At 48.1% G+C, this 25,344-nt stretch overlaps 1 protein-coding gene across 4 annotated transcripts in view; it reads right to left on the bottom strand.

The window, feature by feature from the left end:
• The window catches only part of sema3fa (sema domain, immunoglobulin domain (Ig), short basic domain, secreted, (semaphorin) 3Fa), a 48,740-nt gene that overhangs the window by 6,567 nt on the left and 16,829 nt on the right, over window positions 1–25,344 (bottom strand). For 2 of the 4 annotated variants that reach the window (XM_062546256.1, XM_062546255.1), the window contains exons 3-11: window positions 11,222–11,382; window positions 10,861–10,923; window positions 10,292–10,411; window positions 9,222–9,317; window positions 7,379–7,472; window positions 7,037–7,156; window positions 6,107–6,246; window positions 4,330–4,444; window positions 141–210 (exon numbers count right to left, since the gene is read on the bottom strand). In XM_062546256.1, the coding sequence (XP_062402240.1) occupies window positions 141–210; window positions 4,330–4,444; window positions 6,107–6,246; window positions 7,037–7,156; window positions 7,379–7,472; window positions 9,222–9,317; window positions 10,292–10,411; window positions 10,861–10,923; window positions 11,222–11,382 (979 nt within the window). The remainder of the gene's footprint in view (window positions 1–140; window positions 211–4,329; window positions 4,445–6,106; window positions 6,247–7,036; window positions 7,157–7,378; window positions 7,473–9,221; window positions 9,318–10,291; window positions 10,412–10,860; window positions 10,924–11,221; window positions 11,383–25,344) is intronic. The other 2 variants (XM_062546258.1, XM_062546257.1) reach the window with 1 other exon arrangement.

Genomic DNA, 25,344 nt, shown 5'->3' with positions numbered 1-25,344 from the left:
TGTGTGTGTGTGTGTCTGTGTCTGTGTGTGTGTGTGTGTGTGTGTGTGTGTGTGTGTGTGTGTGTGTGTGTGTGTGTGAAGGGGGAATGTGATCTGAGACGCACATAAAAGATCATTCATCACACTGCTCCATGACTCACCCAGAGACAGAGAATACTCCATAGATGACGGGGTTCTTGGTGTCCTGGGTCTTCTGGATAAACACGTCCCCTATCCGACAGAGACACAAAGGGCTCTGGTTAGACTCAAAACGAGAAAAAGTTCTGCGGCAGCTTAAACAATGTGACACACACACACGCTACAATAAAAACGTGAAATAAAAGGAAAATGTACTGATGCTCGTGCATCGTTTCGGATTAACGCTCCTGATGAATGGCCTTTATCACGGGATATCGCGTTGCAGACCAGCAGGGCTTGTTCAACAAGAAGCAACAGTCGTGGGGGCTCATGGACACTGTCTTTCGCACGCTATGGCAGGCTGTCTCGAGAGCTTCTCTGGCGCGAGATAAGTAATCCCACAGCACCACGTCGGCGTGCCTGCCAGACACACTGTTTCCCAGACACCTCTGCGTTGACGGTGACACGCGGTAAGGAACGGCCTCTCTGTACCCTAGGCTGCATGCCCAGGTCTTATCCTCCATTTCAACTCCCACAACGCCCCCACTCCCCACCTCCTCCACCCCTCTTTTCTACTTCTCCCTCTCTCTCCTTCTCCCTCCCTCCATCCCTCTCCATTGGCTATGGCCTCTCCCTGTGCCTGACCCTTCGTGATGTAGCGCTGGAAGAGTTTGTTTGACATTCACGAGGAGCGCAATCACTGACCCCCCCCCCCCCCCCCCCACCCCTCCTCCTCCTCTGAAAAAAAGGCTGAAAGGTTTGAATTTATCGGTGGGGCAAGAGAATGACAGGTGGGAGCTCGCAAACAAGAGGAGGAATTAGGATCTGGCACCACGTGAAGAGAGATCCATAACCCATCTGACGCCACACTGCAGCAGTTCCTGGCGCTGGAGCTGGAGTGAATGGGGGGGTGGAGGTGGGGTGGAGGGGAGGAGAGGAGAGGGGGATGGCGGGCAGATGAAAAAAAAAAGAAAGGAAAAAAAAAAAAATCCAGCCCAGGGGGAAAACGTTGCCCTGGTTTGGTCTGTTGACTCAGTCAGAAGCCAGCGGGCACCTTTTTTTGGTTCATTTACTTGTAGTATTAGTTACAGCCTGGCAGTGTGTGCACACTCGTAAGAGCACAAAGGCATTTGTTGCCTGCCTCATAAAAGACAATGGTGAAGGGGGCACACACTCACTGGATACGGCCTTGTTACTTTTGAATCACAATCTGGAAAACATCTGCTCCGTCCAAGATCAAGAACGGACGTGATTTATCAGACATGTCTAAGCTGAGCACAAGAAGCACAGTAAAGACGTCCAACATTTGTTAGCAAAGACACTGTGTATGGTTGGTGTCTCAGTGAGGAATACATTGTGATTTCTTCGTGAGCCGCAGCCATATTGTGTAAATAGCGGGGAGAACTGACATGTTCTTCCACGATCAGAACTTTTCAACACTCTTGACATGTTTCTTTGAGGCCATATGGAACAGGGGAGCAGGCAGGAAAGACAGACAGAGAGAGAGAGAAAGAAAAAGAAAGAGAGAGAGACGAGAGAAACGAGAGAGAAAGACCACACAAGCCCCCATGCCCAGAGGTGCAGAGGAGTCAGAGTCAGACTGTCTGCTGACGTTGTGCTGATCGCTGAGTTTAGAGAGCGAACAAGCAAGTGTTGGTGAGAGAGGAGAAAGAGAAAGAGAGAGAGAGAGAGAGAGAGAGAGAAGGAGGGAGAGAAAGACACTGAGGCAAATGGCAAAGGAATAGACGGAGCCCAGCAGAGCAGTCTCCCCCAACCTTGCATGTGGAATGCAACAACATCTCCCCAAAAAACAGAACAGACGAAATAAAAGAGGGAGCAGTCAGCAAGAAAATAAAAGAGCTGGAAAACAATGAGTCATCCAGAGAAAGAAAACATGACCATCAAAGGACACCAACAAGGGGAGAGAAAGAGAGCGAGAGAGAGGGGGGAAGGAGAGAGAGAGAAGCACAGAGAGATGGGAGGGACATGAAGACAGAGAGTGAGAGAGAGAGAGAGAGAGAGAGAGGAGGGACATGAAGACAGAGAGAGAGAGAGATAGAGAGAAAGAGCAAGGACATGAAGAGAGAGTCAGAGTGAGAGTGTGAGAGAGAGCAAGAGAGAGGGGGGGGAGAGAGAAGCACAGAGAGATGGGAGGGACATGAAGACAGAAAGAGAGAGAGAGAGAGAGAGGAGAGACATGAAGAGAGAGTCAGAGTGAGAGTGTGAGAGAGAGAGAGAGAAAGAGAGAGAGAGAGAGGGAGAAGGCAGAACTGGATGAAGACATGCAGATATGAGCTCATGGTATTGGTCATGGGTAAGTGGACCTGGACAGGCCAACCCTATGGGGCGGACCGGGGATTTCCCAACAGCCTTGTCTGCTGACGCCGGCACGACAAAAGCAAACGCGATGCTGGAAGTATAAACAAAGTCACCAGCGGAACCCGCGGGAGGTCGCCGGGAAAAACACGAGGTCAACAACCACACACCCCTGAGCGCCGCGCTGTCCGCACGGAAAGACATCAACACGTCGATTCGGCGACGGGCCGCCCCCCCCCCGAGGCTTCACCGCAGCACAAAAAAAGCTCCCGCTATTCCACGGCGCGCTGTTGTGAAAAACTCTGCCATGAACCTTGACGCTCCGCTGCCATCTAACCGCAGTTTGGCTTGCCCGTGCCAAGAGCAATAACGTCGTTACATCGGCCCATACATCTTAATTTCCACGGCCGGGAGCGAAGACGTGCACGGAGCCGTGCGGCTAGGTTCTCACGATCGGTGGCAGGAGATCTTCCTCTAGCGCTCCGATCGAGCATGTGTGTGTGCAGAGAACACTAGCAAAGTTGTCCACAGCATGTGCTAAGCATCCATTCAACCTCATTCACTCCACAAGCCATTTCAAACTGTGCAACACTTGTCAGTGATTAGTGCTAGAACTGCATCCAAAAGGCTGCAGGAGCTGGGGCACTGTATGTTAAAGCAACGGGCACAAACCAACGCCATATTTCTTGCGAGGACATTCATGGGATTTGCTGAGCTTGCGTTGAGTTATGGTCAACGCGCCGCCCCCCCGAATCCACAAGACAAGCCGAGAGCGGCTTGGAGAGGGACCCAGTCTGGCTTTGGCACGCCGACTCTGCCTACGGACACTCTCACGCAGGAGGATCGAAACGCGCAGCGAGCGAGCGAGCGCTGGGGAGGATGGTCTCTGGGAGGAGATGAGAGCGTCTTAATCATTTTCCCTGGGCAGAGCCGGGGCGTAATAAATAATAGATGAGGTCAACAGGTCAGCGCGCCGGGATCGAGCAAGTGCTCAGCAATTTCCATCCAGATGAATCGCTTCGACATGGCAGTTGACATGAAAGTACAGCTCTAATGTGGAAACTGTAGCTGATGGTCCGTGCAGGCACTGGAGTCTTTTCCGGAGCCCGGGGGGGGGGGGGGGGGGAAGGGGGCGGGGGGGCACAAGGGCTATGGGTAGAGGGGGTGGGGGGGTTATAGTGGCTAAATCATCCGCCATGAGGGGCTATTAGCGAATGATCACGACTGCGTCCTTTTTGCCATTAAGGAGATCCTGTTTCTCCAGATGAGCGGCCCTGCTGATGAGAACCCCACCGGCCACGGCGCTGCCAACATATGGAGTCCATCCACGGCCCGTCTCCTCTCGTCTCGTCTCGTCTCGTCTCGCGCACAATGCCTTCACAATTTTGTGTGTCAGCTGAGAGGTTTTCTTCCCCCGTTGTGTGCTTTTTTTTTTTTTTTTTTTTATGGACACATATGGACTTTTCGGTCTCCATCTTAGGGGGGATCTCTGGAGCTTCAGAGGTTATGAAACACCTCCCGCCTCCAGCGCTTTCTCCAGCCTCGACTCGAGCAGACATCATAAAAGAGGCTGGGCCCGGCTTCCCACAGGCATCGTATCCAGTGCGGACAGTGTCTCTTTTCATCTCAGGTAATAATTGCAGTGGAGCCGCGAGTGGAAGTTCTCTTGGGGGGGGGGGGGGGGTGGATGCTGGCGGAGGACACTGCTACACGTCAGACAACCCCGCGGCGTAATCTCTTTCGTATAAATCTGTCGTCGACTCGTCCGGTCCGCTGATCTCACCTGAGTGATTTGTGTCCCGCGGATCTCACCTGAGCGATGAGAAGCCTGACTGCACTGACTGAAAGGAGAGAAGGGAAGCACTTGGATAGAACATAAAGGCCTGACGGACTCACTCAGCTCGTCGAAGTGGGTCTCGACCCCGTCGACTCCCGGAACCGAGCAGATCAGCCGCGCCTTGAGGAACGTGCTCCACTTGTTCACCAGGCAGCAGTGGCCTCCGTCGTCGTTCTGCGCAAAAAAAAAGAGAGGAAATGACATCACATGTCACAGTCATTCACTTAGCTCACGCTTTTGAATACAGTGAATACGTGTGACTCAATAGCGAGAGAATTAGAGAGAAAACAAGAGTGAGTTGGTGTGAGAGAAACAAGACTCAACGAGAAGGACCGACAGAAATCAGAGAAAGAGTCACAGGGAGGAAGAGGAAGAGAGGACGATGAGTGTGACGGAGAGAACGAGTGACAAACTGAAGCTGTTAGAATGTTAAAGTTGTTAGAATGACAAAGAATTGCTAGGGCGATAAATCCAGACTGTTTAGAGCAATCCTCGATAAGATACAATTGCCTCCATAACACAAAAGCAGTTAATTCCCACCGTGAATCATTCACAGCAAAACTGGGTGGCTTCGGCTAGATTCACTGAAACATGGCCAGGCAGAGCCGGGATAATGAGGCGCAGAATGTGCCCACAAAACAGCTGGGGCGCCCCTTCCATCCCCACCAACACGACTGCATGTGAACATGATGGGGCTTCTTGTTTCCGTCTAAACCGTTGCTGTTGCCGGGTATTATTCCTTTCTCTGTCTATGAGGCGTGCGAACTGAATGGGATTCCGAGCAAACAGCAGCTCCGCGCCGCGCCGTGCTACATGTGCCCATCTGTTCTGGGCTCCTGCCAACAGCTATGACGGAGACGGCAAGCGACGACGGGCAAGAAATAACGAACGGTAATAAAAAAAGAACAAGTACAAACATTAAGTACAATCTCCCTTCACCAGTGGAAAGATATACAAAGTACCAACATGGATGTGAATATGTGCCAACCACTGTGTATTTCATGTATTAGAATAAGTGCCAAACACTGTGTACTTCATGTATGAGAATAAGTGCCAACCACTGTGTATTTCATGTATTAGAATATATGGCAAACACTGTATTCTGTATTCTGCAGGGATACCTCAAGCATGATAATATGTGCCAGACACTGTATTCTGCAGGGATAGCTCATGTAAGATAATTATATGGGCCAGACACTATATTCTGCAAGGACATTTCATGTATTAGAGCAAGTGGCGAACACTATATTCCGCAAGGATACTTCATGTATGAGAATATGTGCCGAGCATATTCTGCAAGGACACTTCATTCATTTGACACTGTAGGGTGACAGTGTCTCTTTTGTTCCTTTGTATGTTCGTGAGAGCATGCGTGCACATATGCTTGTATTTGAAACATGTGTGCAGGTTTCATTTGTATGGTGTGTGTGTGTGTGTACAGTATGTCTGTGTATGTATGCGTGCAAGTGCGTGGGTGTGTGTGAGAGAGAAAGACAGAGAGAGAGAGCGAGAAAGAAAAAAGAGAAGGGTAGATACTGCATTTTGCATTTAAACCCTGTGTTTAAATGTTTAAAGTTGTTTAAAAGCTTAGCGATGCAAAAGAACTGCCATGCCAAATAAAGCTCCCCAAAATGTAAGTGAAATTAGAGAGAAAAGGATAGAGACAGTCTGATAGACAGAGAGAGAAAGAGAGAGAGAGAGAGAGAGAGAGTGTGTGTGTCTGTGTGTGTGTGTGCGTGTGTGTGAGTATATATGTGTGTGTGTGTGTGTGTGTGTGTGTGTGTGTGTGTGTACACCCATGAGTAACTCTGCGCCCGTGTGCTTGAGAGGGCTCACCAGGCAGATCCTGCCGATGCGAGACTGAGTGACCGGACTCTGGCCCATGTCAGTGGCCTTCTCCCGGAAAAAGAAGTAGAGCTTGTCATCATTCTTCTCCGCGCTGTCAGGGATGAGCTGGGCATGGATGAAGGTAGGATCTAGGAGACAAAGACGAATAAAGTCAGACAGAATGAAAGGAGGAAGGAAAGAAGGAAATGAAGAAAGAAAAAAAAAGACCAAAAAAACTCTCCAGTGACAGTGTTGTAAAACTGTGTTTTGTAACTGTTGTGTTGAAAAAAACAAAATTGCTGTGCTTTTATTTTGATCATAATCTTTCTTTGCTGAACTCATAAAAACAAGTCAAGTGAAGAAGTTTGAAGCATACAAAATGTGAGAAGTGCCGATCCCTATGAGACCTCTATTCAACTCTGACCACTGGACCAGGGCACTGATCCTGGGTCAGATACGTGATGTGCTCAGGCAGACTCAAAGCTGCTCATGGGATTTGTCAAATCTTTAAATCACAGTCACTGAGCAAGCCCTTGTGACCAAAAGTGGAAACGAGACAGACATGGTGTGTTTGTGCATGGCGACCATCACAGGGTCGGCAGCAGTATACTGTAAACCACTGGATCAGTGCCCACAAATGCCTGAATGCACCGCTGCAATCTGGAACAAACACAGACACACACACACGCATGCACGCACACACACACACACACACACACACACACACACACATAGACACAAACTGACAGACACAGACAGACACAAACACACACACACACACACACACACACACACACACACACACACAGACATAGACACAAACTGACAGACACAAACACACACACACACACACACACACACACACACACACACACACACACACACACACACACACACACACACACACAGACACAGAGCACACACACACAGACACTGTACCGTGCAGCCAGCGGGAGTTGTACTGGTCGGTGCGCATGGTGGTGTGTTTGCCCATAGTGCGGAAGATGGCTGAGTCTGTGCCCATGAAGTCAATGTAGAGGCCTGTGTAGAGCTGTCCGTCTGCCAAACAGAGAAGGTAACAACATTAAACGAGGGTTGAGAGAGAGAGAGAGAGAGAGAGAGAGAGAGAAAGAAAGAAAGAAAGAAAGAAAGAAAGACAGAACAAAAAGACCCCATTCTTAAACGATAAAGATTGCTAATACAGTGGCAATTCATGCAGTAGAAGTATGTATGTACTGTATATGCGATGTGGTGCTGTGATGTGATGGATTAAGTACTCACTGATAAGGGAGGAGACACTATTGAGTTTAGGGTCATATGGACATTTCCCCTTCCCAGAATCCACCTTGCCAGGCTCCAAACGGAAAATGTATTCCTGGAAAATGCAACACACACACACACACACACACACACACACACACACACACACACACACACAAACAGTTAATGATTTGGCATTGCTCTGCATTAGTAAAGCAATATTGATTTGGCTAATCTCTTTGGAGCTTTAGATAAGTAACAGCGCTCTAAGGGTTTCCATCCTTGAAGAGAGAGACACAAATAAAAAAAAAACCCTGACACAAGTCTGGAGCTTACAGAGATTTTCTGTGTGGATAAAAACACTTGCTAAGACTCATCCCCTCCTGAAGGTCACAGCATTAACAAAAGGCATCTTGTTCTCAAGCCAGCTCCAGGAGAACTCTGGAAAATCTCTCATATCAAAGCTAAATCTTCTAGATCTTGAGGACAATTACCATTACCAATGTAAGACACACTGTATCTTTCTGTCCTCAAAATGTAAAAAGAAACTTTGGTCTTATCCTTCCCATGGAACTGTACACATACATTTCACACATTCCCTCAACATTAGTTGTGTTGATGTTCACTGTGCAAACAGAAGAGGGTTTTTTTGAGGATGCAGTAGCCTTGTGACCCAGAGAGCTACAGACTACGCCAACTATAACGAAGCAGAGCTCCCATGCTGTTAGCCGTTAGCAGGCAGCATGTTTCCTACTCGTCAGTGGAATGACAAGGCTAGGCCGCTACGCACTCCAAACAGTTCACACAGGCAGAGCACACCGAACACCTCTGTCAACAGAGGGCTGATAGCACAGAGGGATGATGATGGTGAACTTGTAGCTGGACACGTCTCAACTATGTGGTGCCAAAACACAATCAGGGCTAAAGGTTCTGAGCATGCTGTTCTGTAGGAGCTGGCCAGTGTGTCCGTGTGTGTCCGTGTGTGTGTCCGTGTGTGTCCAGTTGTATATATAAAGCACGAGTGAGAAAGATGGAGGGAGCAGGAGAGGGAGAGGGAGAGGGAGAGTTTATGGATGTGTGTGCGCATATGTGCGTAAATACAGTTTCTCAAAGCCGACGACAGACCAGTACTTCTTTTCCTCCGTCTTCAGCCAAAGAGTAAATCAGCTGCACAAATATATAATCACACATGCACACACAGACCAACCGCGATAGAGCTAGCTCACGGCCAGATTAAACAGAAAGGGTTGTAAATCAAAACACCCATCTGCCAGCGGGGAGGGATACATACGACGGGTATCAGCTATGTACAGCCCTACCCCCATAAGTGGACTTTTATGGTCAATGGCAACCATGTCTTTGTGAAATTGTTACCATGGACAACCAACGCATATTTCCATCACCTCCGAGAGAAGAACAAAGATTTAACTTGGCAGATTCATCCCTTTCCCCGTAAGTGTTTATTTGAGTGCTTTTTCGAAACAATGCAGGTTTGGGATGACTGGTCTCGGTTCAGTGGTATGTAAACTATCACACTGACTGGCAATGTTGTGTAACCTAAAACCCAGAGTGGTGGCGTGAGGCTGATTCAGAGCAAAAACTCCCTGTTTTGATGACAACCCATTTACTAGGTATTTACACTGGAAAACGAACACGACCACACACTGAGAAACATGGAGGAGACGAGTGAAAAGAGTGTCCCTCCCTTTAACACATTTAACACATTTTTCTTGGTCAGGTCTTATGAATAAACCCTCCCCCCTAATTAAATACACAGCAATACAGCGTGGTGCCGTACTGTCTAACCCCTCTGTCACAATACATAGTCAATGCCCCCGGTCAGTTGTGTCCTGCCCGCTCCCACCTTTGGCACGGTGGGTTCGGCGGTGGTGTCGGCGTCGGCCGCGGCCGCTCGGCTGGTCCTGCCCCCTGCCCTGGCCGCCTGCTCGCTGAACAGAGTCTAAGAGAAGAGAAGAGTCACAACGGGCCCAGACTGGGTTAGATGCCAAAAAAGCACTGCGGGGCCCCTGCAAAAAATGCAGCAGGCCAGAGGGGCCCACGGAGGATCCCAAAAAAAGAGCGGACAGACAGACAGCCCTCGCGTGAGAGAACGCGGCTGTGGAGATGAAGTCTGCAGTGAACTTACACCCCATAGTCGATTCCAAAGGGAGGTGAATGAGGTGGAAGGAAAGAAAAGAAAAGAAAAGGATGCAAGAAAATGAAAGGATGCAAAAGAAAGGAAAGACCAAATGGGGGAGACGTCAGTTGAAAAGCTGAAGTCTGACATGCTGCTGCCTGAGAAGACCGCTCGCGCATTCTCATGCAAGAGTCAGTCCGCACATGCACACTGAGGCGATCGCCGGGAAGCACGGGCCTTTGTCACCAAATCTGCCTTCTGGATTTAGAGGGTGGAAAAAGGGCTGGTGAGCCATAGCATGGTGAAAAGCAGCGCGAGACATCAGGCTGAATGCAGTAAAGATCTGCCATTTGTTTTCCAAATCTACTGCTCTTGGGTGCATGCAGAGACCGAGAGACACCGTAGGAGTATTAAGCTCCCTGTCATCAGGCATCAGCATAACATTGGAGAGTCTCAAGCTGATAGAAACCATTTCTAATCCACTGAAAGAAAGTGAAAAGGAAACTTGGCACGAGCTATAGATGTATAATGATGGGGGTGAAAAGAAACTCGTGGACAGGGTGCAGACTCTTAGGGTGCCTCTAAACATCCCTCCTCGATCCTCGATGCTCGGTCCTCCAGGCTCGTTCCCACTGATATACTGTATATCTAAAAATAGATAGACTATCCCATTGTTGCCGCCCCATCATTCTTTATCTAGATCAGTGAGGACGAGGACCAAGGAAGGAAGGGAGGATGTATAAAAGATGAATGAGAGGCACCCTTAGTTCTAGATGGCAAGGCAGGAGAATGGCTACCTGTGACCTTCGACCGCGGTCAACGTAAGTGCAGACGGGATTGTAGGCTCCAGTCCCACACACATACAGGTGGGTCCTGTTCCATGGCTCGATCAGTCGGATGAAGTTTCCACACTCCCCCTGAAAATAGATGGAAACATGGGAAAGGTAAGAGGAATCCATTGAATCACCACTCAATGCAGAAATGTATTTCAAGCTAAGGAACTCTAAGGTGAGTCCATCATGGTCGTATTCCAGATTGGGGAACTTTTGCACCTCCAGTACTTTTTGGACTAGTTTCTTTTCAAAAGACTGGAGCACTGCAAAATTGGGTCTTGTGCATTTTTTTTTTTTTTTTTTTTTTTAAACCACAAAGTAGGGGGATTCCAAACCTGACCGCAAGTATGAGTCAGGAAAGTTCTGGCACATGTAAAACCAATAAAGCAGATCTGTGCTGCACTAATCATAGGTGCTAACTCCAACACGCCGTTCAGGCTGGTGTCGGGGAGCTCAGGTATTTCAGCGTTTTGGCACCGTCGGTGTGATTGGATCACCTCGGCTACCGCTGTGGTGTTCAGGTGCAGACTTACATTGGTGTCTTTGCCAGACAGAATGCACTCTGTCTTCCTTTGTGGATTAACAGGCCAGTGAATCTGAGAGGGGGAAAAAGCAAAAGCAAAACAGTTCATTCCACCCACATAAATCCTCTCTACGATGCACATCAAATATTACTTTCACTCGACTGTGCTGATGTTAGCGTAATGCTAATGTTGATGGACTTAATGCTGTTAAGAGCTTTCATAACACGTAGCGCCGATTCTCCACAAATCAACGCTGACACGGAGCACGAGTTAAAGCAGCTCCAGGAGTCTCTAGTGACCATACGCCAGGACAGTAGTAGGAATGACCGGGGGGGGGGGGGGGGGGGGGGGGGTCAGTGGCCTCTCTTACTATGAGGGGCTCCTTGTTGATGTCATGCAGGTCCAGGGACAGGATGTAGTCCTTGCTGCCCACGTACATGCGGTCGTGGTCCTCGTCCATGCACAGGATGCGGTAGTCGGTGGAGTTGAGCAGGAAGGAGAAGTGGTGTGCCGTGCCGGTTGATCGGAGCTCTGGAGGAAGAGAGGGAGCAGAGATGGAGAGACGGAGAGAGAGAGAGGGAGAGCCAGAGAGAGAGAGAGAAAGAGAGAAGGAGAGAGAGAGAGAGGAGAGGAGAGAGAGGTAGAGAAAGAGAGAGGGAGAGAGAAAGAAATAGAGAGAGGGGGAGGAAGAGAGGGAGGGAGAGAGAGAGAAAGGGAAAATAGAGGGGGGGGTAGGAAAGAGGGCCAAATCAATAATTGGTGATTCAATAAACATAGTGCGCTAAACATATGCCCCACATGCTACATGCAACTGCATATGTTACAAATTAAGCATGCGGTTTAGCAGTTACAAAGGAGCTCTGTAAAAGATTGATGACAGATTTACCCCACTTTTTCCAACTTAATCAAATAGCCAAATAATAACATACAGGCAGTCACGTAAATACTTGAGCGTAGATGCAGTTCAAACCCATCTGACCTCTTGTGTTGCCCTTCGAGAAGTCAGTGGACAATAAACAACATATGTTTTAAGTTTTGTTCGGCTCCAGTGCCTGAATCCAGAGTGAGTTCAGTGAACAGAGAGGCAACTACAGATTCACCATTCTGCACAAACAACAAACATCAACATGCGGCATCGGAAGAACAATCATCTCCTCTTCCACTTTCCCAGAACGAGCTTGAGTTCTCACGTCTAAATCCGAGCCACTGAGTGGTATGCTGGTCTGCAACACCAACGCACAGGCCCTCTCCTCCTCCTCCTCCTCCTCACGCCACCACAGTGGAGCCCCTCGTGTGTATGCATGCGTGTGTGTGTGTGTGTGTGTGTGCATACACGGCACGGACACGAGTGACTCTACACCCGCAACGCAAATAAGCAGCGGAATGCGTGGAAGAGACACGTTCCCGTTGAGGAATGCCACCGGCTCACGGCTAGACGGGCAGACGGCTGAACAGGCCACTCTCTGGCCATGTGGACTCAGACAGAAACGAGAGGGACAGACCCCGGACAGAGGAGAGAGGGAGAGAGAGGCAGCGGAAGAGGCCTGCAAGGGCTGCAGAGGTGGCAACACTTACACGCTGCATGGGGCAACAACAATAACGGCTCCATTAGCGAGCACTAATTACATGCACTATTTAGCATTAAAAAGGCATTAACCGCAGCACTTAACATTACTCGACATTACTGCTGAGGTTAATGGCTTTTCGGTGTTATCGAATTAAACGAATGTTAGTTGGCTGAGAGATACTCCAGGAAGGTCTAACGCGTACCTGGTGAACATAGATAAACCATAAGCTTTTGGACCTCTCCGTTCTGATGGTTTACTGATGCAAAGGATCATGGTTTATTCATGTTTGTGTGTGCGCTGAGTGAGGTTTGCACTACCAGAGAGGCTTACAGTAAAGCAGTGCAGCTGTCTCCTGCTAACCCAGCATGTATTTTCAATTCTTCAGAGGCATGATCATAAAGACCCCCAAATCCACACAGCACAGGCACTGCAGCCATTACACAGGAGAAGTCAAGCTTTGCTAAGTCCTTCCGCGCTTGGACAAGGGAGCCGAACGTGAAGCCATGGGTGCTTTGGCCAGGTGCAGGACGGGAAAACAATTCCTGACCGCCTCAGCTCCCACGGGACCGCTGCTGCTCTGGGTGGTCCAGCGCAGGCGCCAATGGGAACGCCGAGCGAAGACCGGAGCCGGGGCTTCGGCATTAAGGGGCCGTCTCAGCTTGGATTCCCCTGGATTTCCCCGGACTTGTTTAATTGGGATATCCTTTTGGAATGAGATTTTGGAAGACGCAGTGGAAACGCAACTGACCAAAGCAAGGGATTTGACTTTTGCATGGGGGACATATGCACGATGACTCATAGAGGGAGAGAGAATGAGAGAGTGAGAGATTGAGAGAGAGAGAGAGAGAGAGAGAGAGAGAGTGGTCAAGCATCAAGGACTCTCTGGGGTTGAGAGAATGTGGACAGCTGTCGGTGTGGTCAGTAATGCCATTATCTCTCCCTGTGATGGGAATAGTGGTATGTAGTGGTACTGTCACGGCTTCGGCTGGTGTATATGGGCAGCCATATGCAGTGTACAGGGAGAGGAACAACTTAGTCGTTATTCAGACTAATGCACTGCCTGACCACCCACACACACACACACACACACACACACACACACACACAGCTCAAATGACCAAATACATTAAACTACACAAAACAATGAGCTATATTAGTCTCTAAATAAAGTTCTGCAAATCAGCAAAACTTTTCAGCCACAAGTACAGTACATAATAAGCAACTCCTTTTGACTACCAGAGAAATCACTCAAGTACATTATGGAAAACCTGTACATTGTTGTATATACAGTACAGAAATCTCTAAGAAATGTGTTGAGATCCTGTGCTCAGAGAAACGTACAAAAGGCCAATTGTTCTGAGCTGCTCTTAAAGCCACTAATAGTAGGTTCTCTGGGCTCGGTGGAAATTGCTGCACTAATGTGCCAAGTCTGTAGGAAGCTCTATTACTGTCAGTGTTACCAAAACAAAAGAGAAATTAACGATGCATTCAAACAAAGTAATTGTAGAATGCGGTGTATTATGTTGCATGATTCTTGTAATGGCGTTTTGGAGAGCTTGCAGCGGTTCTACGATAATTGCCGAGCTACGCGTCCCTCTTTCTCTCGAAGGATTCGGCCCGGTGTCTGTGTATGGTATAGCTTGTAGCTTGTCTTACGGCTTTGCATAATGCATACATAAGGGAATCTGATCCCAGAAACCTACTGCCAACTTGTTTTTGAATTTGAAAAATGTTGTGTTGGTCTACGGACTGTTTACTGATTTATGCCTGAATCTGTAGGCATACAGTACACGATGTAATGCATCACATTACATTGTGAAGCTGCTGGAACCATCTCCGTCCGATGGCTCTGTCACAACTCCTCTAACAAAATCTCCTTTTCAGCCATATTTGATTTGGCTCACACAAACTTGAACTAATCCTGGCGAGAGTTACATTTGTCATGGAAGTCCATAGAAAATTCATGTGCTGTTGATTTACACATTTGGGTTACTGTGTCAGATACAATATCAGTACATCAAGTACATCTAGTTAACATACATTTAGTTTTATGAAACAACCTCTATGTCATTTCAAAATACTAAAGAATTAACTGTAATTAATAAACAATACTGACATATCTGTTTTACCGAAACTGAAAACTTTAATTGCCTGTTTCATTATGAGCTTGTCATTTTTTCCTGTTTGTTGTTGTTCTAAGCACCGGCTTGAATTGGTGCTTCATGATTGGCTGTTGGTTCAAGCATGTCTTTTCTGTAATGGAGTTGTAATGACTATTTTGGGGATGTATTGCTTACAAAGGCTCCTGAGACGCTGAGTTATGTCAGTGTCTTATTTACATGCAAAGCCAGTCTGATCTGATAGCATTTCCACCAGGCCTCCACCGGGCCCTTTGAAAGCACAGACGGCTATAGGTATGTGTGTCACGCCGACAGAAGCGTCCCGGCCCTCTCTCCAGCTATCTGAGTGTAGCGCTGCTATCAGGCTGGGGGATCGCATGTTTCCCTCGTCCCCTATAGGCTGCGGGGTAAGACGGGGAGCCTGGCTAGACGTTCTCACCATCCAATATCCTACATAATACCTGAGTGGGCATTCCTGCAGCATTGTTTGAATTCCTCCTCCCTATTCAACGACAGAGCCTTAATCTACTGGAGGGTGGGGGCAACCATGTCTTAGCTTGCCTGGCTAAGTGCGTGTGTGTGTGCATGTGTGTGTGTGCGTGTGTTGTGTGTGTGTGTGTGTTCGCGTGCACATGTGTATGTGTGCTTGTGTGTGCATACATATATTTACACGTGTGTGTGTGTGAGAGAGTGTGCGTGAGCATGTGATTGTGTGTGTGTGAGTATGTGTGTGTAAGCATGTGGCTGTTTAACCGAATGTGTTTGAACTGAATCGCTCTGAGGCGGGTGTATCCTTGAGTAATGCTCCCTAAGACACTTGCTTTCTTTCATTGTTTTCTCTCGAATCCCTCTAGCTCTCTCGAATCCCTCTAGTTCTGGTGCTTACCATGACAACCCCGGGCAGCCAAGGGGTGAAAAGGTGAAGACTTGAGTGTCTATATGTGGAGTCCTGTGTATGGGTATTTACCTTTCTGCCCAGGGAAGATCTACATGCTGATTTGAGCAAGTTCATAGCTGGGGAAAATATATGCAGGATTACTTTTAGTCCCAGTCTCTCTAAAATGATAAGAAGGTGCTGATTAATTCTGAGGAACTGAGTGTGCTGTATTTTTTTTTTCCCACTCTTGTGTCTTTTCATTTCTCTTTCCGTCTTTAGAACGACTGCAGTTGCGAAGTGACAGAATAGAGAATGGTGAGAACAGAGAGGGAAGCGATGGAGGATTAAATTAGAGAGAGATGTGTGAGAACGGAAGGCTGTGGTTGTTGGTGATGGTCAGGAGGTACGACTTTGTTTTGACTTTTTGGAACGACCGTAATGATATGTCCACTTCAGACAGGCCCCTATTGTGAGGAGTCAGACACACCCTTGCTCACTTTCAATCCTTCGCCGTTCTGTCCGATTCTGTTCCCATGCGAGGCCTCACCAAAAGAACGCAGAGCCGCGCCTCTTTTAAGTAAAGATGAATTATTGTACAATAGAATTCAATCCAAGAGGATGATCTATGATGCCATACCAAAGCCGGGGCCATCCTTTGTCGGATCATGCAGGCTGTGTGAGGGATGGTGTTTGTGCTGCTAATGGTTGGCTAGCTGCCAAATGAAATGGCCTCAATCGAATCATTGGGTTCGAGTTTTTACAGAGTTGACAGGTATTCACAAATCCCAACCCATCCTAATATTGTCAACATGGCCCATAATAACAGATATCAAGCGAGACCGAACACGCCCCGCCACATCCTTCAGGAAAAGAGCATGTGAATATTGGAAGCCAGTAATATGCCTCCGAGGAAGGAGTTATTCTTCAAATATCCCCATATGGAAAGCTTTTTAAATGGGTGGTGTTTAGGGAGGGGCCATAAATAAAGAGGAGAAAGTGATGGGGAAGTAAAAAAATGACATTTGTTGGAGTTGTCATGCCAATAAAGCCCATTTGAATAAAAGCAAGAGAGCTGGAGAAAGAAAGAGAAGGAGAGAGGCTGACTGTTTATTTCCTACCCTGTGCTGTTATGGAGGGCCCCACCTTCCTGAATAAACCAATAAACCTGTTCAGATGGATTAGTTCATTCCACTCATAAGATGTCATGTCTATTCAGGGCCATTGGAGGACTATAACACAGCACACTTGTTCCCATGCGACCTACTTTATGCATTGAGCGAGTCGCCAGAGTTATTTCATATGCTCACATTGTGGCACATTTGCAAAGACAAAGTGTTCTTTATTCATTCAATGTAAATGCTCCCCTCCCCACCACCATTACCACTACCACCACCACCACCACCACCGCCGCCGCCGCCACCAACCGACTCGCTCTCCAAACAGCCCTGGGAAGTCTCAGCAAGCCAACGTGAGCGGCGGGATCAGTTGCTCGATATTTCACACTCACCCTCCAGAGCCTGCCTCCGGGTATCGGCTTTCAAAGGTGAAGTTAGCCATTGTGTGTTTTCTAACAAGATCCGTCCAGCAACGTTTATGGGCTCTCTTTTTGATTTACAAGCTTTTGCTCTTATTTCAGTGCTGGCTGAAACCATTCCCCTCTGATGGCCTAATCTTATCCTGACATTGACCATTTTACAGCACTGATACAGCTAAAAAAAAGAGAGAGTTGCTTTTTCTGCCTTGGCAGGATTTGATATAATTAATAGCAAGAGAAGGGCCAACTATTTGAAGCTCTGTTATCAGATTGTATTCATCCAACTTGAAACAGGAACATACACTTGCAGATTACCTTCTTCCTAAATGATTTATCATCTGGTAAAATGAAATGTTTTAGATAAGAAAGCACTGCACTGCGTTCCTTCTGTTTGCTGTACACACATGTTTAATGTGTTACAATCGTACAGATCACAGAATGATGGCATCGCCAAATCATATATTACAGCGGATTTATTGGGAGTGATGTACCCCTTTAAACATGTCCTGCTGAGTCTCTGCTGGTCTGTACTGTTCACCTTTCTTTCTCTTTCTTTCTTCCTTTCTTTCTTTCTTTCTCTCTCTCTCTCACACACGCACGCACACACACACACACACCATGCCAGGACTCCCAAAAACATGAGACTCTCAGAACACTCCACCTCCACAAACACCTCCTCCTATCTTGCCATCTTCTGTGAGACTCATCGGCCTGCAAATCTTGTGTGTTTACCATGGAAGAAGGCACGCAACTTTGATTGCCACTTGCCACTTCCTTGATTGGATCCGATTAGTTTTGCTGGTGGATTCTGTGCGTAATCCAACGCCAGCATGTTCTGCATGTTCTCAGCAAAGGTGTTTTGTGCCAAAGAAATCGTTTCCATCTCACGATAATATGGATGTGAGTTTGAAATGAGGGTGACAACAGCCTGAGGGTGGAGATTAGTAAATGGTGGAAAAAAAATGCTTCCTATTTCACACAATCTTGTCCATCCATCTCTCTTCCTCTCTATCTGTCGCTTTCTTTCCTTTCTTTGTTTCATTTTTCTTTTTTTTCTTTCTTTCTTTCTTTCTTTCTCTCTTTCTTTCTGTCTGTCACTCCCTCACTCAGGGAGTTTTGGCAGGACCAATGAAAAGCTTTTGGTGAAAAGATACATTCCCCTCCCTCTCTCCAGCCTTTCATCAGGCCAAATATTTCAACGCCATGCTACCTCTGCAACCCCCATGCCAGATATTAAATGAAATCCATCGCCAGCATCTTTTCTCCCCCTCCCTCCCTCTCTCCCTCTCTTGTGCTTCTTCTCTCCCTCTCTCTCTCCCTCTCCTTGCTTCCACCCTTTTCTCTCTTCACCTCCCGTCGGCGTTCTGCATACCAGCCAGGTGCGATAATGGAAGCTATCTCCCCTCCCCGATCTCTCGCTCTTCTCTCTCCACGGCGGCGTGGAGCAGGTGAGAGTGAGAGGTGATGAAGGACACGCATGCCGGAGTTCCGGGCAGACTTCCCTGCCTCCCACCCGCTGCTCGCTTTGCCAACCGCCCCCGATCCCCAGCCTCGTCAGAAACGAGCCATGGCCAAATATGAAATATCTTTCTCTTTTTCGTACCGTGGGCAACAGTAAATCCCGAGAGAAAAACTTCCAAGAAGCGGTTTCAGGGTTTGCATTTCGAATTCGTTTGAAGGAGGCGGCGGCAGAAGTGTGTCTTGAGAAAATAAAAACGGCAACAGCTGGCATGTGTTGTGAGTGCGTTGCAGATTGCTTTACTCACCTCATGGGCTGTGGGCAAATGTGAATGTTTCGCCGTCTTTGCCCATCAATCTACAGCCATAAAGGCCCATGCCAAATGCAACCAGAGCTCTCTTGTTATTGCAACAATCAAATTAGCAATGCGGCCCTAAAGGCCATGTTCACTTAACTGCCTGTCATGTGCTTCAGGCCTTTGTCTGCAGAGGCAATAGGGCCAGCGAGAGAGTTGGTGGTGGTGGGAGGTACAAGGGAGGTGGGGGGTCTTGTTTAATGCCCCAAGGAGGTCAAAACAACCCCTTCTCCCCCCTACTTCTCAAATGCAAACCCAACCTTCCAAATACCAGTCAACCAATTCAATTCAATTCAGTTCAAATCAAATAAAGGTTGTATGACAATGTTTACCATGACAAATGCTATTTGTATTGGCAGAGCATTAGTAACATTCCACAACACTTGTGGCATTTTCAACTAGCATACATCAACATTGTAAAGGTTGTGCTTCATGCACATGACCACCAATGACTAACTACTCCGAACTCTGTAATAATAAAGCATCTGTGGATTTGTATGATTTGTGAATGTGTTTGTGTGTGAGTGTGTGTGTGTGTGTGTGTGTGTGTGTTTGCGTGAGTGTGCATGAGTTAGGGTGAGCTGGCAGGGAGGAGTGAGAGGTCAGGAGGTCAGTGGGAGGGTTATCACACTACAAGGCCAGCGCTGAAGCAGTCTGTCTGAAAAGGGCCCCAGGACTCGTCAGGTCAGGGGTCACACACACACACTGCAGAGCTCCCGCTGGCATCCTCCACACACACCCACTCGACCCCCGGGGGACGGGGAGACAAAGCCGGGGTCAACGTCCCACCAGGAGCCAGCCGTCACAGAGACCTCCAGCCAGGCGGCAGGCCGTAATGCCATCTGACAAGCGAGGGACATGAGAGCTAAGAGGCTGACCCTAAGCAGAGAGGAGGGCTGCTCTCTCCCCCTCTATCCCTCTCTCTCTCTCTCTCTCTATCCCTCTCGCTCTCTCTCTCCGTCTCTCTCCGGACAAGGCGACGGAGCTCAGCTCGATCCACCCGGGGCCCCCTTTGTGTCCGGCTCTCTCAGGAGACACGCGAGCGCGTCTTGAGACGAGGTGACAGCCGTGAGCTGCCCTTTCAAGACGACGTCTCAGAAGCTCCCCCGAGAACACTAAGCCCTCTGTGGAGCACGCAGGCAGACAGGCAGGCGAGCGAGCAGGCTCAGGCCAGCTGCTGGACCTCTCCACCGCTCCAACCGGGGCCCACGTTCGGCCTCTGCTTCTCGTCGTAATGAATGCCTCCGCGAGCACGCGAGGTTGGGGAGGTCATTGGTATTCACCGCGGGCCTCCGCAGGTCAGGACATTGGATTTTTTTTGGTCCTCGCCTAATTTGGTGCCGAGATTGGAAGCAGGGGCTTGCCGAGATCACCTTATTAAGTCGGAGCGGAGCGCCCAAGTGCAAGGTTGAGCAAATGGCAATTACCCGAGTGCATCCACTGCTGATTGGTGTGATTAGTACAGATGACTGGCAAACACTTCCTAATCAATGATAATTACCACCGAGGGGTCTGCTTGGAAGAACTCCCTGATTAGCCGACCAATAACAAATGTGCAATGCTAGCTTACAGAGGTGAGCTTCAGGTTTGGAGGAACTTGTTGCATTACACATTACCTCACTGATTCTTACGGCTCTCACAGAGTTCTCCAATTCCGAGAACTCCCACAACAGTTCAAACTCGGGGGGCCTTGTTTTTCTGCTTAAGCCTTGGAAAATATTCCACGACGCTAGCACTAAATAAAGTTGCCGTGGTGGCGTAAATCTCGGCGATGGATGCGACATCTGTATCGCGTGTCTCCCCACTTCATTAGGCTGGCTTGCTTGATCACAGCTGGGCCGGGCCTTCTTTAGGGGAGGCTTTGTCAGCACCCTGCTGCCGCTGCGCTCTGCATGCGAGCATGAGCGCTCTCACAGGCTCAGCACGCCGGCTCCTACAGCACATCTGCGCAGGGACATCAAAAGCATCTCCGTGCGTGCACTCACTCTCTCTCTCTCTCTTTCTCTCTCTCTCTCTCACACACACACACTCTTGGAGAGACACGCAATGCATGTGCAAACACACCCAAAAATGTCCCAGATTCTGCCCGTGCATTGTGAAAGGTAGACAGAAACAGCAGTGTTTTGGAAAAGGTTCACACAACCTGTAGAAAATTCTTTTCGCTCCTCCACACAAAAGGGTGCTTTTTACGACGTGCTTTTTTTTTGCAGGGGCTCTGAACGGTGACCCCTAGAGCCTTCACCACCCATCTGTTCACTCACGGCTGAACTAATCAACCACCCAGGTTTAACACATTGATGTTCCTTTACTCATTAATCAGTAGCACTAAATGCCTGAAGTCTTCACATGCCTTAAGGCTGCAAAGAAAGCCACGAAGCCCCCACCGATGATAACCCTCCCATCCCTCGACGCATGTCCTCATCTGTCTGAAGCTTGTATCTCCACTGAACGTGAAAGGCCACATATTCTCACATACCCCAGAATAAACACGGTGACTCCCCCAATCAGAGTCTGCCAGGGCGAGCAGATAAATTGGCTGGATAAAAACAGCCTTTCTCTCCTGCACTTATCACCGACTAAGAGCTAGACTCAATATCCCTCTTATCCTCTGAATGTGTGAGACAGAGTGTGTTATGACAAATAGACTGCACCGCAGATAATGGAGTGCTACAAAAATGTGCAAAGATACCAGCAGTAATGGCAGCTGGAATGACTGCATCAGGATATCATACAGGACACCTAGCAGCAAGAGGAGCCAAGTATAACTGTCTATCTGATTGGAATGTTTGCTCTCTATGCAAAATAACTGATGCTGGCTTTATACCTGAGCTGTTTTATGTGATTTCTCCATCTGATTGATTGTGCAACAAAAAACCTCTTGATATAATATATTTTAATGTCACTTCTTATCTGATAATTCATTGTAAGAGTGTGAAGAGGTGTGAGGGATATCCATAATTCTGGATCGGGATACGTGCGGGTGAGACGTTTTAGGATATCAGGTATGGAATGATGCAAGCCTGAAAGTTGCTTGGGAGAACGGAAGGCTCCGGGGTTGGAGGGTGCTAGGATATGATATGTCGGGGGATTCTTGGGTGGATGATGCAAGGTTGCAGGATGCCATGGCAAAGGACTCTGGGGTAGGAAAACCAGGAAGGCGGATTTGAGGGAGGATTGTCTCTGGAGTAGAGGATGCTTGGGACTGACACGGGGTCGCAGTGTGTTTTGTCTCCAAACACTCTCGGCTCCAGCAGAGCATAGAAGGGAATCCTCTTTCCAGACTGTTCCGCACACTTGGGTGGCACATACTGTTGAAAGTATAGAAAGCATGAGAAGGATCCGGGCTTGACTCCTATGGACAGTGGGCATCAGGGGGGGACTGTTTTCCAAGGGAAACAGACTGGCCAATGAAGGGTCACCGAGGGCCTCTGGTTGTGGTCAGACAGTCTCGCTCCCCTTTTCTCTTCTCACAGTGTGAATCATGAGACCAGGGGGGGTGGTCTGTGCAGTCTCCAGTCTCAGGATCACCTGACAAAAGCCTTGATAAAAGTGCAAACTCCATGCCCCCACCCACCCCCACCCCACCCGCATCCTCCTCCTCCTCCTCAGTCCCAGACTGCCCATCCTGCCGACACCGCCATGTCAGCTGAGTGGCTGACAGCAGCCACAATGACCCGCAGCCAGTAAGACTGAGCCGCACTTTTTCACTCGTTTCAATGATTTGTGTGTCTTTTTCACTCGCTTCTATTTTTCTTCCTCGAGCCTCTCCTCAAGGTTGATTCCCAAACGAAGCTGAATCAATGGCCGGGGCCCTCAATGGTCCTTTGATAGAGACGCTGGGCCAAGCCAAAGGCTTCACACATGTGTCAAGCTCTGTTAGCTCAGCCAGCTGCCCCGTGACACCACCAAAGGGGGGTACATGCCCACATAATCTGGAACCCATTAGAATTAGAATCGAAAGCATAATTAAGTTCAACAGTGCTGCAAATAGGTCAGCGCTAACACCAAGAGCAGTTCATTTCCAATGCTAAGGTTCTGGCCATGAGTTGTCACATACTGTGCTAGAGGTCCTTTGCTTTAGCTCCCACTGGGCCCCATGTGTCAAGCCTGGAGAGAAAACGTGTGGCTCTCGTCAATGCGATCTATAAAGGAGTTTCGAAAAGGTTCCCGCGAGGCTCTGTCCGACTTCTGTTCTTTGGATGGACAGGGGAACAGGCAAAGATTTGTGACGTGCTCGAGATCTTGGCCTTAAATGGACGGATGGGTATTGCAACGGGGGGGAGGGAGATGCATGCAGCAGTGAAGCCTATCTGGCCGTGCTTCAGTGAGGATATTCATTGCTACTCATCCAAATGGCGGCTTACAGTTATTTCAATGCCAAGCCACAACAGTCTGATGGAAGTGAATTAATATAATAAATGTTTTTTTTTTTCCATCTTAGTTTATTTACTGCCGGAAAAATGTCACATCACTAATCATCTTTAGGAACACCATGACAAATTGTCTATCTTCCTCTGTTCCCTCCCTCGAGTGTATATACAGAGCTTACATTTTTCTTTCAGCTACGGCAATTAAAACTAAACCATCCGTGAAATTGTCTAATAAGATTGTGCCTTGTTCAGATTAGGAGATTTTAATTGATTTTATGAACGGAATGAGTGGAACAGAACACTCAGTGAAGATGACTTGGGAAAGGAAACAAATCAAGAAATGTCAGCAATTAATATGGCATGTTATTGTTGGCCTTGTCGCCACTCGCCATAGGCAAAAATGGAGAAAAACCCATTAGAAGCCTTTCAGCTGTCATTCACATTCCAAAGGCACTACGTAACTAATTGCAGTGCTGTAAATGTTGTCTCACCCTTTTAAGACATGCACTGTACAGAAGTACATTTGCCTAGTGAAAAGGTAAAGGTACAAACATGTCAGAAGGAGAGAGAGAGAGAGAGAGAGAGAGAGAGAGAGAGAGAGCGATTGGAAAAGGGAGGTGCAAGAATGAAAAAGTTTTAATTACGTCTGAGTTCACAGCCAGGTACTGGTGCCTGCTATAGCAAAGAATTATACCTCACATAAATCATAGTGTATAATAATATCTTCAACTACAGTATCTCTGGCTATCTCTGTGCATACCATGATTAAGAAACAACCTAATCTGTATCTAATCACTTCATCACTCATTTGCTGATGAAACAGGCTGTCTGACTGTCCCTCTCTCTCCCTTCATCCTTCTCTCTCTCTCTCTCTCTCTCTCTCTCTCTTTCTCTTATGTCTGTTCAGATTCATGTCTTCTTCCACTGCTCCAGCATTCCTCTCTGGTGCCCTGAATCAACACTGGGTCGTGCTGGGGAGCAAATAAAACAGCATGGTGTTTCAACAAGAACCGATGAGTCACCGTGGCCTACTAATTGCCTGAATCCCATAAAAGGTTGGTGTCGGGGGGAATGGGATGTTGTGGCTAGAACTTCAAATGACCTCCGAAAAAGTAGAAACCCCGTGTTCGATCGTTCACAAAATACATCTCGCTTCTGTTGAGCATCATGACAAAGGAGGAGAAACACGAGGTGTCTCAGCAGTGTTTTTTCTGAGAAGTGTCAGTCTGGCTTGGCAAGCTGCTGCCAAGTAATATGCCAGAAATGCTTGCGAGCTGCCAACTAAAGCAGCCACGGAGACAGGCAGAAGATGTGCTGGCCAGTGGTGAAGGGCAGGACTTATCTGAGGAAGAGGAGCAGGAGGAGGAGGAGGAGGAGGAGGGGGAGGGGGAGGGCACTCCACCACCGCCATCTGTCTCTGTCAGGCCAACTCCAACCACAGCCGCCCCTCGCTCCTTTCTTTTTGAACTCCAGAACTTGCGTTTGGCTGAGTCCCGATTCCCCGAGCAAGACATCATGACTGTACGTTTTTCCCGAGCGCTTTATATCTGCACATCTGAGAGCATTTCTGCTCGATGCTGATCTATTTATAGAGGTGTGTCTCTCTAATAAACAAAGAACTGCAGAGGTGTCGCGGGTGGAGGACTTTTTCTTCTTCTTCTTCTTGCGACGGCGTCTTTGATGAACTTGATAAAAGCGCTCCTCCTCGGGATGCTGACGTGTTCCTTTCCCTGCCAGAGCTCGAAAACCACCCTCACACACAAAAACTCTGTGCAAATAAAGTGCAGATTATTCAGTCCTCAGTACAGTCAGCCACAGAGACAGCCAACTCCATAGTCTTTTTTAACATCATTATTACTAATCCAGCTAACATGTGTCAACTTCGCACATTCCGACATAAAAGAATAAAGCAATCAGGATGAATTGATACAAAAATAATGGAATGTGCAGGCAGCAGTGATATATTGAAATAATACCACCGTAGAAGTTACAGTAATGTGCTCCAATGGGGAGTCTCAATCGGCCATGTTATAATACATCACCAAGCCAGAATAGACTACATCTGGCACCTTTGGCTCTTCTAGGGTGACCGGTTAACACTGGACAAGCCTGCTGTGGATTTAGGGTCAGCGAGTGACTCCTCGCAGGGAACGTCAAACTTTTAACAGTCTTTTACAGTCTTCCCAGAAACACTCGAGCAGGGCCACGCT

The sequence above is a fragment of the Sardina pilchardus genome, chromosome 9, assembly GCF_963854185.1.
Source record: "Sardina pilchardus chromosome 9, fSarPil1.1, whole genome shotgun sequence".
In the NCBI taxonomy this organism is placed as follows: Eukaryota; Metazoa; Chordata; class Actinopteri; order Clupeiformes; family Clupeidae; genus Sardina; species Sardina pilchardus.
Note: the sequence above shows the minus strand (reverse complement) of the source record. Positions and strands in the feature narration are given on the sequence as shown.